We start from the raw sequence: 18,382 nt of genomic DNA on the forward strand, positions 1-18,382 counted from the left end.
TCTCTACTAAAGTTCTGGAGAGAAACATCGTTAAAGTTTCAAAAATGAAGCTCGGAAGCATCATTGCAGTTCTGCTAATGCTGGTACTCGTCTCCGGTGAGGTTTCGACTAAATCTTCACAGGCTCCGGCACCAGAACTACCCCTCGAAGCTGCAGATTCGCCTCCAATCCCCGCGCCTATGCAGGAAGTTGGATCTCCTCTAGCCGAGTATCCCAATGAATACTCCTCTCCTCCAGAAGTTGGATCTCCTCTAGCCGAGTATCCGAATGAATACTCCTCTCCTCCGGAAGTTGGATCTCCTCTAGCAGAGTATCCGAATAAATACTATTATCCTCCATCAGATTCAACTCCATCGCCGGAAGCTGGGGATTCAAACTACATCGACATTACTGGAGTCGAAGAGAAAAAAACCCTGGGACGCAAAGGATATTGGGCTTATTAGACTTAATATTTGGAGTTAATCATAGTGCTCTGATAACGTAGGAGCCCTTACGATTTAGTAGCTAATTTGAATCTTTCTAAGCTTGTTGAAAGTCCTCTAAATATGTAGGAGGCAGTAATTTATGTAATCTACCATTCAAGAAATAAGAACAAAGTACCGTTCAGTCTCATTATTCAATTTGTTCCAACATATTGATATCAGTCTTGTTAGCATCTGAGTGGTTAGATTTTGTAAAAGAGAGGGTTAGAGAATGTTATTAGAGGAGGAAAACAAGCTGGTGATACCTGATTTCTATGGCGACTTATGAACACTGGAGTAAGTTGGAAAACCTCCTGAGATCCAAAAGTTAGCGAGACTTGTAGAGAAAGACTACAATGAGCCAGCCCGAGGATAGATATATATATTCAATGGAGAAACATAGACAATAGTTTGTAGAAAAGAAGCTAACATACGTTAAGGTGAATAACTACTTGCCTAAGAAATTAAAATCCATCATGAATACCATAACTCAGAAGGAGACAGCCAAGGAACTGTGGAATTCGTTGAAACCTCCTAGTATCAGGGAAAATGAACGTGTAAAATGAGAACAATTTCAACGTTTAAAAAGGGATCTCGGTGAAGGAAACAAAGAGCATCACAAGGTACTTCTCAACAGTGTCGCTTGCTCAACAGGTATGAGAACTGTTGGAGAAGAAATGCACGATTCACTTATTTTGGTGAAGATTCTAAGACACTCTCAGAAAAGTGTACATACATCATATGTTCGACTGAATTTTTCAAAAACATACGGTTTTAGATGATGCTCTCCAAATGTGGTACAGCCTTGATTATTTTTTCCTGGATCATTTGAAAAAGGTGGATGAAGATTGTCCTGGAGTCTACTTGCACTTTTTGTGTGGACGATGTACTTCACCTTCAGTTTGATCCCGGAAAACCTAAAATATATTAACAAAGTATTTTATATGCATGGGGGCATTCATTAAAAATTTAAAGAAAATACATTGAAATTTTAAAAGTCATGGTGGACAACTGCCCCACCCTTTGTCCAAGGTACTTTAGCCACTCTTCACTTTAGAACTATAGGCTTTTCTCAGATTGTGTTGCTACTCTTATGGCACATGTACACCTTACTTAACGGCAACGATTATTCACGTGGAGATTCCTTTTCTTAGGTTAAAAGATTAATGTTGTGCCGAAAAGAGAAAACAATGGACAAGGACAGGTTATTCTCAAAGCTTATTAGTTTATTATCTCCAAAACTCAGGATAATACACGTTTTTAAAGAAGAAAAAAATCGACTATCTAGTCTAAGAAAACCCTAATTCTAAACCAGATTGATTGGGATGTTCTTAGTCCTAATTTGAATTGGTTAAATTCCTATAAATAATTACACTCGGTTTACATTAAGACACATTTAAAGTTATCAACCATAAGAGCAAGTGCAACAATGATCCTTAGTTGGAGTCCTTAAAAAACAAATTATTATAAAATTATATGGGACCCATGATTTTTAGGTCTCTGTGCAAGTTGGTGCCCTTAAATTCCTTAGCTAAAGATCAATTCTGTGGAATCTGTTAACTATTCGCGGGCCCCACTGACATGTGGCGGTCCGCGGTTGGTTATATATATATATATATATATATATTTTTGTTTTTAAATCCGAAAAAATAGTTAAAAAAACAGAAAAACACCTTTTTAAAGATTTTAATGGGGGTATACTGTTGTGGATGCTCTAAAGACACTAAACCACATGGCCGGTTCTCCATCTTTGGTTTTTGCTTCTTCTTTTTTTATAGGTGTTATATGTTTATATATTTTGATTGATTTAGAAATACATGTAGGGGGTTATTGGGAGATGAATCTGTGTAGAATTTGTGAATTTTGAGAGTTGGTAGATTGTAAAAAGTTATGTGGATTGTGAAAATTTATATACATAGACTTATCAAATTTGATCATAACTTTTTTAGATTGATATAGATTTTCATGAATTTGTATTACTTCTTTTCTATCATTTTTTTGTAAAATAAATATAGAATCTATTTATTTTCTAAATCATATAGCACGATAATTTATTTTTTGCTCTCAATTAAAAAGAAAATAATACTAAATACATACAAAATTGAACAATTTTTTTTAAATAACCATTTTAAAAGATTTTGTCACAAAAAGAGCATTAAAAAAATGACCAAAATAAGTTTCATTAAAAAGACAAAAGACTATTTTTACCCCTTGTTGTATAAATGTATAAGTAATAAAAAAAATAAAAAAAAAAGTTATTTTATATAATTTCAAATTATATGTTTTCAAATTCGAACATTTTTATAATTTTCTATTTTTAAGAAACAATATCTTTTTTCAAATTTTCTTTTTGAAATTAGAAAATGTTTTTTGAAATTATTTTTGTTTTTAATATTTTAAAATTATTAAGATTTTTAAATGTAGTTATTAATAATTATATTAAAACTATAATATTTTTAAAAATAATTGTGTATTTGAAAATGTAAAAGCATATAAATGTAATGAATTATAATTTTGAACATATAATTTGAATTTAAGATGCAATAGATATTTGGTAAGAATAATTATTTTGCTTTCTAGTTTTTTATCACAAGGATTTTGAAAATCACATGGATACATATGATATTTTGAAAGTTGAGTCTTATGAGTAAAATGAATAGAATTCATCTCCTGTAACACCAGATTTAGTTAAAATTAGAGAATCAATAATATTTAAATTTTTTGAATAACAAGAGATTTGAATGGATTTTGGAAATTCTTAAACCAATAACAATGGATTCGAGTAAGATTTTTGAAATCCAAGAACCAATAACAATGGATTCTTAAAATATTCAAAATTCATGAGAATTCACTTACCAATAACCCTCCCCCTGTAGTATTTATAAATCCAAGTAAAATATGCAGATTTTTAAATTTTTTCGGATTAGTATTTACAAATCCGGAGGTTTACCTTCGGATTTGAATCTTTTTATATTTAACAAAAAAAATCCAAACAAATCTATTCATATCCATTATAAAATCAAATTTATTAGTAAATCCGTACGATTGAATAACACTTGATTTGATATAGAATTTATGAATCATTAAACCAATAACACATGATTTTAATACATATTTGAAAATCATAGAACCAATAATGGTAGATTTAGTTCGAATTTTCAAATCCGTTAAAATACAACAAGTAAAACAATGTTGAAGTGGCCTTCTTTTGATCTTCTTGCTCTTTTTATATGTGATCATCCTATGATAGAGATAAATATTTGTATTCACAAATCATATAGAAAGAAAACAATGCATGTCTAAAACCTTCGTACTATAGAGAATGTGGTGCTTTCTAACAGAAACTATAATATTCCGATTGTCATCATATGAAGGTCTCCACATCCATCATTGTTCACTGGATTAAAAGCTAAAGCTAATGCTATGTGTTCTAAAATTTGGCTATTTTTTTATCTGGCGCTTTCTTTGAAGAAAGGAAGCAATTTATTGGTTTAAAAGATGAAACATAACAAACATACATAGTAGAAAACAAATGGAAAGCTGATGAAGGATCATATAGTATCATGACCCTTCCTTATTGAATCACACAAACAATCACAAACGGTGACGATCAAACGGCGTTTAAGCAGAGTTAAACTCGTAAAAGAAGAGATCTTCGAAACGGTCATTGGTCTGGGCTTTGCCACCATGCATCAGGAGCCCTTTCTTACCATTAATTGTCGCACTCGTGGAAGCTGTCCATCCCCTGATCTCTGGAGTCACCTGCTTCTCTTCTTTCTTTTTATCCTTGTGGCCTCCAAAAGGGTTTCCGATCGAAACATCTACATCTATTAGGATTGGGATCCCAATATGTATTGATAGTCCTGATGACCCACTCGTTGTCCCCTCCACCTCCTTCTCTTCACCTAACTTATCCAACCTCTCCCACTTCAACGTCACTGTATTCAACGCAAAAGTCCCATCCATCAATTGTCCCGGACCCACATGAGCTTGTGGATCCATCGCTACCTCACCTCCAAATATCACAATGTGTTTCCCAACAACCGCACTAGCGAAAACGCTCCTCGCAGAAGGCTTCTCACCAAATGTTTCCACTTGTGTCCACTTGTCTTCGACGGGATCGTAGTAATGAACATCATCAATTTCACATCCGTTGAATCCATAAACCACCCAAACCTTCCCTTGCACTACTTCGAGGCCGGCTCCTCCTCTTATGCTAAATGATTCTCCTGGGGTCGCACACTGCTTCCACTTCTGATCAACGATATTGTAGGCGTCAAGGGTCTTGAGACGCTCCGTAGCACTAACTCCACCGAAAACATAAACGCTTTTCTCATCGGCTGCCATTGAGTGGAAGCTACGAGGAGTGGGTCCTTCTTCGACCGGAGTTAGCAGTTTCCACACGTTTTTGGTCGTGTCATAAGAGTAGAAACCGTTGTATTTGCGGTCCGCGTCTCGGCCACCAAAGACATAGAGGTTTGTTCCAACTGACACCATTCTGACGCCTAAACAGGAGAGGTGTGGAATGTCTCCCGTGGCTGGAGCAATGGACCATTTCCCGGTCTTGAGGTCAAAGACGTAAAGGTCTTTGTCAATAGGCACATTTGGTGTGAACTCGCCACCAAAGGAGTAAATCTTGTTTCCTACTTGTGCTATGGCATGTGAGCATCTTAGCCCTGGGGCCTTTCCTTTTTGCTCCACCTTATATATAAATTACTAAGATTTGTTAATTAACACATCTTTAAAAAAAAATTACTATATGATTAAATGATATCAAGATCTACGCATTATTTTCTTTGATTCAAGTCTACTTTTAGTTATATACTAGGTTTTGATCCGCGCGGATATATATTTTGCATAATTAAATATTTTTGATTTTGCGAACCAAAATCTAAACCATAAAACAACCAAACCGTACCTTTATTATAAAATTAATATACTAAATGTTGGTATGCATAGTGATAAAGAATATTATTCTCTGTTTATATCATGCATATGTAATAGAAAATGTGAATATAATGGTGTAGATACATTTGATATGACGAACATTTTGTAAATATATGTTCAATCGATTGGTTTGCAACGGGTTAGCAAGTTTTGAAACATTTCGTTATTGCTTTTCTGTGTTCGGTTGGTAAAATACTAAATTCAAAAAAAAAAACAATATAATGGGTGGGTAAGAAATACGGTAATATTAGGTGTAATGTTATGTCAACGTAACTGACGGAAAAAAAGAAAGTAAAACGACCGAGTTTCGATGGCAGTGGCATAGGGATGTGATTTTTGTGCAACTCTAAGGGGTAATTACTGTTTGTACTTCTGCCTTAATAGTTTAGATTACCACTGTTACTTTGATTTTCAAATTTAGTCACACTTGTTTTCACATCTCTATAATATTATTTGAAAAGTCAATTTCTTATGTGTGGCACGTTAATTCTTACGATGGTTATTTACATTTACATAGGTACCCTTAATGAATTAAAAATATTAAATTTAAATACAATTATTTTTTATTTTTTAGTTTACTTTTTTTTTCAAAACATATATAAAAAAGGAAACATTCATAAAGTTTAAAAGCGAATTTAAAAACGAAATATATGTATATATAATATAATTTCATTAAAAGGAAAGTTCAGAAAATAGTAATATTCAGTTTAAAACATATTTTTAGATAACAAAAAATATACTTTCAAATTAATAAAAATACTTTCTTTATATCAATTTTTTTCTAATATGGAAAAGAGTATATTTTATATCATGTGATTTCATAAAATAAATATATTTTCAGAGTAATAGAAATATTTTCTTTATATCTATTTATTTTCTTAGATAACTACATAAATTAATTAAAGAATATAAACAATATATGTTTAATTGATTAAAAATAGTTTATAATTATTAATATTGGAATGTTTTTTCATAATTTTTAGCTGACTATAATATCTTACAATTGCATAAAAACACGTATAATTAATATGATTTCACAAAAATAATCACAATTTTAGTGCTAATTTTAAGAGATATTAAAAATGCAACCTATAAATAATTGTTTATGATAAGAATATTTTGATCAAATAATTACATATTTTTTTAAATAGCATATAATTTTAATGAGGTACATATATTATATTTTATCATGACTAAAAATATTTTTTTTCTTAATATTTAGTTTCTTTTTAATTTTATATTTTCTTTATGTTTGTGGAACTTAATATACGTATAATCAAAATACCCAGCCAAATCTGAATTCTCATTTTTTAGATTATTTAAAATAATTTTCAGTTTGCCTTTCAATAAATCTAAGGCATACTATTATTTAGGATATATAAAATATATAATTTTTGTAAATATTGATATTCGTTTATGTTCTTACAAAACTTTATCAGTTATACTTATGTATGTAATTTCCTATTGATCATCTCTTTATTTCCTAATATTTTTTAAGAAATCAACATATAATTTTGATAAATATCATGAAAATACATGCACATTTAACTGAGAAATAAAACTAATTTGGTTTGATTTGATTAGAATGAAATTAATATACTTGAGTTTGAATTTGAAAGAATATATGTAACTCAATATACTCACAATCCAACTTATATCCAAAATCAAAGATCAAACTACAGTAACAAATAATTTTATAATAAGAATCTATTTATTTTTATACATATGATGGATGACTCAAACCTTATTAATAAATAAAAATAAAATAGTAACTCATTGTTACAATATAATTTTATATATATGCATGAGACTTCATAATATTATCGTTATATTCATTTATGTAATTTAGTTTATTTTATTTAATTCTAAGCACAATATATATTATGTTATATATAATCTTATGAAAATATATTTATATATCTAAGAAAATAACCAATGTAAATACAAATAAGAATTTAATCAAAATTAACAATGTTTAGAATAAAATATTATAGTTGAATTCGAAGAAATAAATGCAATCCAATATATCCAAATAATAAATAAATCGATTGTTGATCCAAAAACAATCAAACCGACTAGATATAACATATCCAAATCATATGTCTAATAAAAATAATATAATATTATTAACATAAATTATACATATAAATTATAAATTGATTTCAAACTAAAAGTAAATACAATTAATTATAATATTTAACTTTATAAAAATTATATACGTGCATGAACACGGAAAAATCACCTAGTAATCACATAAATATGGTGTGTCAATGTTAAAAAGGAAAATATTTTTTTTTATGTCGATCTAAGAGATTTCTACCTTTAACCAGTTTCCAAGCGAATCAAGAGTGGATGAGAAAGAAACATAGGCTCCTAGGGAGTGTAGAACATCGGTCGAACGCCCGTGAAACCCAACGATTTTGCCACCTTGGAGAACAAACTTTACCCCCGGACTCGTCTCGATATGCATATTGGTTTTGCCTTTGAAAGTCTCGAACTTAAGAGCCACGATGGTTTCTTGAGTTACTGTCTCACGGAAAGCTTCTACGTAAACGATGTAGTCATCTTCATCAACCTCAAACTACGTATAAAAAACAACTCTCAGTACGAAACTAATATTGAACAAAATTAATATTTTCAACCTAATATAATTATATAGAAGTATATATATGAGAAATTCCTCAGGATGGACCTAAAAACGTTTTTGTCACAAATATAGACCTTAAAAATAAAAATGACCAAAATAAACTTAAATGTTTTATCAAAAAAAAGTAAATATACCTTATATTTCTAAGGTTAATTAATCTAAACATTAGGGTTTAGAGTTAATGGGTGAAGTTTAGGGTTTATGGTTTAAAGTTTAAGATTTAGAGTATAGAGTATAGGGTTTAGAATTGAGGAGTGGGGTTTAAGGGATAGAGTTTCAAATTAAAAAAAAAAATTAAAATTAAAATTTTCAAAATAAAAATGTCATTTTGATCATTTTAGTTTCTAAGATCTATTTTTGTGATAAAAACTTAAAAATAGTTATTTGAGAGAATTGCCTTATATATATTTAGTACCTCTTCAACTTGTTGTGTTTGCTCTCCATGTTCATCTCCAGCAACCACTTCAGAACCATCGACATACTCAAACTTGACGAAGGATATACAATCCTGGCCTTGCCCTACATATACTTTTCTAACATTTTCGTGAACGCCATCATCCCATACATTTCCTTTCTTACCACCCTTTGCTTCCAGCTTTAGAACCATCTCTTTTGCTTGTGCTTTCTTACGAATATTACAACCTGTAGTTACGAATATTATAGCTAAGTCATACAAAAACAATAATATGGGGTAGAGGGAGAGAGATGTTGAGAGAACTGACCTGAGAATAATTTAATTATTGGTGCAGTGATCCATATTGGGAAATTGCATGGGTATTTATCGACCCATGGGAAGTTCATTCACATCGACGAATTTCTTCATGTATTTTATATCTCGCGATACACGAGACATTAAATAATGAATGAACCCATGTGAGTACACGTTGACATACCGCAAGTAGTTGGATCGGAATATATTTTCACTACACCCAATACAAGCCAACTCATATAGTTTCCTAATTAGTTATACAAGGAGCATTGCCAGGGGCCAGGGCTATTAATGAAATACAATAAATAGATTGCCGGAGCTAATTTATATACATTGCCGGAGCTAATTTAATACATTGCCGGAGTTAATTTAATACAAGGAGCATTGCGAGGGCTATTATTGAAATACAATAAATCTCCTAATTTAATAGTACTTGATAACTCAATAAAGATGATAATTTAATACAAGGAGCATTGCCGGAGCTAATTTCGTGGCAGATGGATGAATGATACCAAAACCTACAATTTGGAGTTAATTCCAAAACCAATCTTTTTTTTGTTATTACTATTCCCTCTTGAAAGTTCCAACTCCTTCTTATATTTTTGAATTAAAAAATCCCCTATATATAAACAGATACACATTTAAAAAGTTATAACATGTAGTTTGTATTAATTAAAAAAATCCAATGTTGAGTTGTCACGTAACTAGAATGTTAATTTTGCTTACGTGGCGGCTTGAGAATCAATTGATAATTTTGTTAGTCCAAAATTAAATTGATAGGAAATGTTATATTATATAGTATGTCAATTATGGATCATTCATTTATCAAATTGAATTTTTTTCTTAAATAAAACCTACGAAATTACCTAATATGATTAAGATATACATGACAATTAAAGATTTTAAATAATAAAGATTTGTTAACAATCTGTATACTTTCTATCATTTATGTTTAATTATTTATTAGTAAAATAAATTACATAATTACATTAATCATATAATAAAAATTTAGATTTTTTGTATATGTTGTATTTTAAATTTTTCAAAATTACTAAAACTGTTAAAAGTCTCACATAAACTTTTGTGATCAAGATTTAAATTTTTTCTATAATAAGATACAATGATTATAAAATCATATGAATAAATAATTTTATTTTAATAGGTGTTTTTTTTTTTGATAATCCAGGTATCCGGACCTCTCACTTAGTCCGACTATCCCACCGCGTCCAACCGGAACTGGCGAGGAAGGTCCTGGAGGCCAAACGGAAACCATGTTAAATTCGCTGTGGCCGGAGCTCGAACTCGTGATGTCGGGCACCTCAGCCGAGGTTCCTTTACCACCAGACCACGAGGCCCGGTTTTTAATAGGTGTTTATGTTAATATATATATATATATATATCATATCGTTTAAACTAAACTATATACATCATATGAAAATACATACTTATATTTTGATATCTACGTTGAACATATATTGAAAAGTTAATATTTTAATTTTAAAATATTTATTGTTTTTTTTAAATAACTATAAATTATTGAAACCATTAAACATTCCACTTTACAAAAAAATCGTTGGTGTAAGATTTTATAACACAAATAATCATAAAATCATATAAGCAAAAACCTCATTTAATAAATATTCATATTAAAAGTATATTATATATATATATATACTTTAAACCACTAAACATTATTAAAAAATCGTAGGTGTAAAATCTTCATTGTTTTTTTAAATAATTATAAATTATTGAAACCACTAAACATTATAAAAAGATTGTTGGTGTAAAATTTTGTTACACAAATATGCAAATAATCATAAAATTATATGAGTAGAAACCTTATTTAATAAATATTCATAATGAAAACACTATAAACTATTGAAATCATCATTGTTTTTTAAAATGATTATAAATTATTGAAACCACTAAACATTATTAGAAAAATCGTTGGTGTAAAATTTTGTAACAAAAATATGCAAATAATCATAAACTCATATGATTAATAAATATCCATATTAAAAGTATACTATATATATATCTATGTTAATATCATTTAAATTTAATTACATATAATATATGATAGATAAGATTGATTGTGTTGATTTATTTATTCTAAAATGATTGCGAATAAACAAGAGCGGTCATTTGATTTATATGTGCACGCCAATTTATTAAATAATAGTAACTGATTTCTTAGTTATTTAATATATAAAAATTATTTTATTATTTTATAATATGCAGAAAAACATAAAATAAGTAATAAATATAAAATATTTATTCTGCACAAGGCACATATCTTAAGCTAAGTATGTATTTCTTTAATAATTTTGAATCTTAAATATTTTCTAAATCTAAGGCAAAAAAAAAACAAAATGAGAATAAACTCAAAAATCAATATTTATATCGAACAATAACCAAAATGAAAAAAACGACAGAAAAATGAGAAAATATTGAAGATAGATAGGATTGGCACGTGAACTTTAACTTCTCATAACCATAATAAAATTTTAAATTGCTAAATCATAATATAAAACCGAGCTGACATAGTAGATGTTTAATATGATATTTTCATATTGTATATTCACTTATTATTTATTTAACTATATATTTTCAAATATATGTGTAATTTAGTTTTTCCATTTTATATTAATATTAACGTACTTGATGACAAAAAAGGTAATATTTACTTATTGTTTATCTTTTCTTATTTTGTATATTGAGATATTCTAAATCTCTTGCTTTTATATCGATGATAATATTACGATAATATTTAATGTAATATTTTTGTTTCTTATACAATATATTTTCTTATTATTATTTTTTATTTTATATTTAGTTATCCTAATATTATGATAAATGTATAATATAATATTTATATTTATTATATTATGTAATTAATTATTATTTATTTTACTATACAGTTTTCAGATAGATGTTTAATTTAGTTTTTCCGGTTTTTAATTGTATATTTATTTATTCTAATTTTCTTACTTTATATCAAATGATAATATTATGATTAATTTTTAATATAATATTTATATTTTTATATTGTATATTTACTTAGTATTTATTTTTCTGATATTGTATATTTGCTTATTATTTTTTAATGTAATAAGTATATTTCTTGATTGTATATTTACTTATTATTTATTATTTATTTTTCTTTATATAAATAATTATTTTTTATTTCTTAGTAACAATGCCACATGTCATTTTCTGGATGAAGTATTTTTCGTTGATGTGGCCACTCCATGGAGCCTCAAAAAGTCTCTTTTATTAGTAGATATTTTAAATAAATATGTTACACGATTATAAGACATAGTATATAACAATTTAGGAAAAACACAAACATCAAAAAATCAAAAAATCCCAGCACTTTCAAATTGTACCCATCTACACTAACACATTTTATATTTCTGTTCATACAATTTTAAATAATTATAATGATTCATAACATAGTATAATATAAAATTTATAGGTTATAAAATAAAATTTTTACAACATTTATAGGTTATAAAATAACTTATTTACAAAAAAAATGAATTCCCAATGCGTTTTTAAAGCGTGAGTCAAAATCTAGTGTACATTAATGTGTTGGACTAACCATGTGCCATGTGGGCCGCCAAACAAAATCGTGAGAGCCTAACAATGAGAAAATCTTTTCAAATAATTAGTCTATAATCGATGAGGATATCTATAAATATCTTAAAAGAATCGGGGTAGACTAAATTGGTTAATTGCCACACAAAAAAAGAGAGACTAAATTGGTTAACTCAAATAATTTTTAGGTTCGTTACACACATTTTTGTTGGTCTTAAATTGCACTCCCATTTTACCTTTAATGAGAAACTAATTCTTAGGAAAATTCATGATGACACAAAATGTAATATCCAAAGAAAACCGAGGGAAAATCTAAAAGAATGATCATGTTTTAAATGTGATTAAATTATCTGAGAAAAACAATTGTACAAATGGGTTCTCAATAAAGGCTTATGACTTAGCGTTAAAAAAAAGGCTTATGTTTTGTTCCCTCTGTTTCAAACTAGTTGATGTTTTGGCTAATGCACAAGAATTAAAACAATCATTTTTTATCTAAATAGTAGCATTAAAAATATAAAATAAAAGTAATTCATCCAATCATCTTTTTTTTTTGTCATTGATTTTTACAGGTTCATACTGACTCTGTAAACCAAACCAGGTGATCCGTATCCATGTGAATGGCGAAAGACGGTTGCTTCCTAACACTGCGTGCTAGTCTATCCGCCTTTATATTTTGCGTCCATGGTACATAGATAATCTCTGATCGGGTGAAACTCTCTTTCAGGATCTTGACATCGTCCAAATAAGTTACAAAAGTTGGCAATTCTTCTGGTTCCGAAACCATCTTCACCAATTGAGAACAATCCGTTGCAAACCTAACATAAAATTGACGTAAATTTTTCATGCATACCATTGCCCAGAGTAGCGTTTCCATCTCCGCTTGAAGGGGAGAGAGACTAGCCTGAACAATCTTTGCTACCAATAATCCATCAAATCCTTCTAAAGTGTTGTACTAACCTTGTCCTGAAAAAGTATCACCCTCTTTCCCTGAGCCATCCACAAAATGCCATCTTCCTGGAATTGACTGCAGGGTCGTATCTACTATTTGTGGTATTGTTCTCTGTTCTTTCAAATAATGTGTCTCAGCCCACAGTGTTGATTCTGTTTCTGCCAACTTAAGCGTATCCAAAAGATCAATATCCAAATTACTGAAAACTTTATTATTCCTACCTTTCCAGATATACTATAGTATCCATGCAAACTGATGCTCTTCCATCTGCGGAATAACTCTCCAGAACAGATGATCCAAATTTGTGAAGAGAGCACTTGTCGGAAAGATAGTTAGATTTGATGGTATCTTCGATAGAATCCAAACCTGAATTGTTGGAGGACAATCATCAAAAATTCTATAAAACAGTATTGATCACACAGTTTTCAATAAAATTAAAACTAATATAAAATACCAAAACATCATATATTATTAAACATAAAAAACTCTTTAAAACATCATCTACATTTTGAAACGGAAAAAGTATATATTAAAAACAGAAGATCAATGATAATAAGAAAACATTAGAGATAATCATTGCTGATAAATATTGTATTTCTTAATGCTTGTTGCAGAGTACTACAGTTCACACTACATGCAAAAAATCTTTCCTCAACCGGTTGGAGAGGCTTGTGCGTCTTGGAGAATAGAAAATCATTCAAAAAATTTCACTAAGTCCTTCTGGTTTATACATATCGACAAAGCATGTTTACAAAATTTCCTTTGTAAAAAATAATTATGTTACATGATCTCCTTGATCTTGATCCACACATCCGTGCATATTTTATTCTTTATATACTAAAATATTCTAATTTATGTAATAGTATTATATAACAATATTATTTTACGTAATTTTTGTATTTTATAAAAAAAACATTTTTGTAAACATAATTATGTAACAATAGTATTTTACATATGTTTCATTTCTAAAATTTAGAATTTATATGAAATTAAATTAAACTGCGCCTATATAATAGAGAAATTGTTTTTGGGATATTATTAAAAACAACAAAAATTATTTTTAAAATGGGATATTATTAAAAACAACAAAACTTTTTTTAAACTATAATATTTTGTACTTGCAAAATAATTTTGTAGTGAATATCCTATTTGAGAAATTTATTGAAATACACCAACTTGGATAGCATTTTTAAAAAAAAAAAACTCAATGAAAAATATCCTAACATTTGAGTTTAGGGTTTAATGATTATTATTTTTTAGAATTTATTGTTTAGGTGGTGAAGTTGAGTTTTTAAACTTCTGTAAATAATTCTTATCCCTTATATACTAAAGCGCAAGTCGCACGCCCAATCTTAACATGACAAGTGGAAAATCTTTAAAACAAAATTTCCAGAAAAATAAAAAACAAAACACCTGGATGAATTTAAAAGTAAAAAGAAGTTTCAAAACATGACAAATAACTAAAACAAACGGTTTCTCCGTTATCATAAAACAAAAAAAATCAATCCTTCATTTTCTGAAACTGAAAAAAATTATATCCCTAAATTTAAGCACATCATTACCATCACGTTTAAAAATAGATCACTTCATCTACAATTCCTTAAATCATGGAAAGTTTCAAACCGTTTCTTTTTTTTTTATATAACTTGCAATCAATTTATTTATTATCGGTTTACTCTCCTTTTATTTCTCTACAGTGTGTAGTCTTCTTCTTCGTCAATTTGGTTTTGGGTGGTAAGTATAGCAAAAATATATATACATGTTTATAGTTATTTCCAGGTTCAATGTTCTCTTCTTAACTTGATACTCTCTTTTATTTTTTCGCATGATGCCAATGGATTTACCTCCTCCTTAAGAGCTTAGTTTTTCCCAAAAATGGAGAATCAGATCACGGTCAACAAGACAAACAACCCAGGTAACAATAACTATAAAGCATAATTTTGAAATATTACTCTTTTCTAACTTTTAACAAAAAAATGATTATGACTATTTACTGTGTAAATAGATACAAAACATCAGACTTTAATTTGATTTGGAATACAAACGTGAGTATTTATATTCAGTTTACCATAAAAATTATGTTTAAAGCTTTTTTCTACTAGAATTTATGTATAGAACAAAAGAAAAGTTAGGGCATCTTAGTATTGAGGAATTTAAAAATGGTATAGTTGCTGTAGTGGGAATTAGATTAAGGTCAATTGTTTTTTTTTTTTTTTTTGACAGCAAGACATTCACAGACTCATATTGACTCTGTAAACCAAATCGGCAACTCCGCATCCATATGAACGATGAAAGACGGTTGTTTTCTAGCACTACGTGCCAAGCTATCCGCCCTTTGGTTCTCCGTTCGGGGAACATGGATGATGTCTGAGTTGAGGAAGCTTCTTCGTAAAAGCTTGATATCTTCCAGATAGGTTTCAAATGCTGGCCATTCTTCTGGTTCCGAAACCATCTTCACCAATTGAGAAAAATCCGTTGCAAACGTAACCTGAAACTGTCTTAGATTCTTCATACATTCCATTGCCCAAATCAACGCCTCCATCTCAGAATGAAGAGGTGGCAGACACGCCCTGACATTCCTTGCTCCTAATAAACCATCAAAACCTGGTAAGGTACTATACCATCCTTGTCCCGAAAAAAGTTCATTCTCTTTCCACGAACCATCTATAAAACACCAGCGTCCTGTAGTTTCTAATGTAGGTCGGGCCTGTACTTGCCTCTCCCTTCTTTGATCAGTGTTAACTTGTGCTTCAGCCCAAAGTGTCGATTCCAGTTCGGCTAATCTAAGTGTTTCCCTTGGATCAATATCCAGATTACTAAACACTTTATTGTTCCGACCTTTCCATATATACCATAATATCCATGCAAATTGGTGGTCATCCATCTTTGGAGTAACTCGCCAAAAGAGATGATCCATGTTACCAAAAAACGAACAAGTTGGAAAAAAATCTGGACTCGATGGTATTTTAGATAGTGCCCACACTTGACGTGCTGGAGGACATTCAAAAAACACATGATTAATTGATTCCTCCGGGTCTCCACATCGAGCACAACAAATTTCTCCTTGTATTCCTCTCCCCCGTAGATTCTTCATTACCGCTATACAACCTGAAACGAGTTGCCATAAAAAGTGCTTCAACTTCGGTGGGCACCGCACTTCCCAGCAAAAAGCTTTTAACGGATCCACTGTGGGTCCATAAAAATCTGGTGGTTTTTCCTTATCAGGATATACCCGTTCCACCTGATACCCTGATTTGACCGAATATTTCCCATTATTAGTGAAATGCCATCCATTCCTATCATCCATCTGATTTCTACTTAATGGAATACTTTCTATAATTTGTGCATCATGAGGATCCACCAAAGCCCTGATTGCCTCAAGATTCCAAGTTCGGGATTCCAAATTAATGAGGAAATCCACTGTAAGATCCGGGTAACTGTTGTGAAGATTTTTGTTTGCTGGTCTCGGGCGAGTGGCTGGGATCCAAGGATCATTCCATACAGAAATAGATGAACCTGTTCCCACCCTTTTAATTAGTCCTTTACAAACCATAGATCTAGCAGAGCTCATACTTCTCCAGCCATATGACGGGGAGTAAGATCGGATCGGTTCAAGGGGTGAAGCATTCCTATAGTACCGTCCTTTAAAGACTCTAGAGAAAATAGTGTTTGGTTTCTCAATCAGCCTCCACAGTTGCTTTCCAAGCATCGCCGTGTTAAAATCCATAAGATCCTTAAAACCTAATCCACCATTGTCTTTAGGGAGGCATAACTTATCCCATGATTTCCAATGCATGCCTTTTGTACTCCCTCCTGGACTCCACCAAAATTGAGCTACTGCACTCGTTAATTTTTTAACAGTAGCTTTTGGTAATCGATAAACAGACATGACATGATTTGGCAGAGCCGTAACCACCGACTTAATAATCACCTCCTTCCCACCTTTAGTAAAATATCTAAAAGTCCATCCATTTACCCTCTTATTCAAACGTTCTTGAACAAATCCGAACACTTGGACTTTAGATCCCCCAAGGCTTTCGGGTAACCCTAGATAAGATCTCATTCCTCCTAAATTCTGAATACCCAAAATATCCCTCAACTCTTGTCGACTGGACTCTTCAATCTTATGACCAAATTGAATTGAAGATTTCTGAAAATTTATTTGTTGCCCGGAAACAGCCTCGTACTCTTTTAAAATCCTGTAAATAGTTTGACATTCTTCTCTGTTTGCCTTGCAAAAGAAAAGGCTATCGTCGGCAAATAATAAATGCGATATTGCTGGACAAGCTCTTGCTACCTTCATACCGGTTAATTGTTTTACCCTCTCCGCTTTTTTGATATTCACAATTAAAGCCTCAGTACATATAATAAATAAATACGGAGACAAAGGATCCCCTTGACGTAGACCTCGTTGGGGAATTATAAGGCCTCGCGGCTGGCCGTTGAGGAGGACCCTATATTGAACCGAAGAAATACATTCCACCATTAGATTGATCCAGCGAGGATCAAACCCCATTTTGTTAAGAAGGGCCTCAATAAAACGCCACTCTATCCTATCATACGCCTTGCTCATATCTGTTTTAATGGCCATAAATTTATTTTGACATGACTTATTTGTTCTCAGACCATGAAACATTTCGTGAGCTATAAGAATATTATCCGATATTAACCTTCCTGCCACAAAAGCCGATTGCGTCTCTGAAATTAATCGGGGGAGGCAAATTTTCAGTCGTTGACACAGAACTTTCGATATAATCTTGTAACCTACATTGCATAGACTTATCGGCCGTAGTTCCATCATCCTTGTAGGTCTCTCTACTTTTGGAATCATGCAAATATTAGTAATATTTAATCGTGGATCCAAGTTGCCTGTAACCAAGAAATTATTCACCATCTCAACCAAGTCCTTCTTAATAATATGCCAGGAGTGCTGAAAAAACAGGGCTGTCATTCCATCCGGGCCTGGCGCTTTCTCTGGATGCATCATGAATAAAGCCTGACGAACCTCTTCCTCTGTTGCTGTTCTCAATAGTATCTGATTCATTTGGGGGGGGGGGGGAGAAATAGAC

The 18,382-nt window shown here is 30.7% G+C and overlaps 3 protein-coding genes across 4 annotated transcripts; 1 reads left to right on the forward strand and 2 right to left on the reverse strand.

Moving 5' to 3' along the window:
• The first annotated feature begins 44 nt into the window (after nt 1–44).
• On the forward strand, nt 45–443 carry LOC103869826 (classical arabinogalactan protein 9). Its single transcript, XM_009147895.1, has one exon. The coding sequence runs from the start codon at nt 45–47 to the stop codon at nt 441–443; it is 399 nt and encodes a 132-aa protein (XP_009146143.1).
• A 377-nt stretch (nt 444–820) lies between these two features.
• On the reverse strand, nt 821–11,212 carry LOC103869761 (nitrile-specifier protein 1). 2 transcript variants are annotated; one of them, XR_004458374.1, is made up of 5 exons: nt 8,778–11,212; nt 8,471–8,697; nt 7,729–7,989; nt 1,232–5,162; nt 821–1,124 (listed from the first exon to the last, which is right to left on the reverse strand). XR_004458374.1 is itself a non-coding variant. In XM_033292125.1 (4 exons), the coding sequence occupies exons 1-4, from the start codon at nt 8,854–8,856 to the stop codon at nt 4,083–4,085; spliced, it is 1,647 nt and encodes a 548-aa protein (XP_033148016.1). In that variant the 5' UTR covers nt 8,857–11,212; the 3' UTR covers nt 821–4,082. The 2 variants fall into 2 exon arrangements, 1 of the variants encoding a protein (XP_033148016.1); XM_033292125.1 differs by having other exon boundaries at nt 821–5,162.
• Nucleotides 11,213–12,917: 1,705 nt separating this feature from the next.
• On the reverse strand, nt 12,918–18,382 carry LOC117134187. Its single transcript, XM_033292124.1, has one exon. The coding sequence runs from the start codon at nt 18,355–18,357 to the stop codon at nt 15,553–15,555; it is 2,805 nt and encodes a 934-aa protein (XP_033148015.1). The 5' UTR covers nt 18,358–18,382; the 3' UTR covers nt 12,918–15,552.

The sequence above is a fragment of the Brassica rapa genome, chromosome A05 (assembly GCF_000309985.2).
Source record: "Brassica rapa cultivar Chiifu-401-42 chromosome A05, CAAS_Brap_v3.01, whole genome shotgun sequence".
NCBI classification, from domain to species: Eukaryota; Viridiplantae; Streptophyta; class Magnoliopsida; order Brassicales; family Brassicaceae; genus Brassica; species Brassica rapa.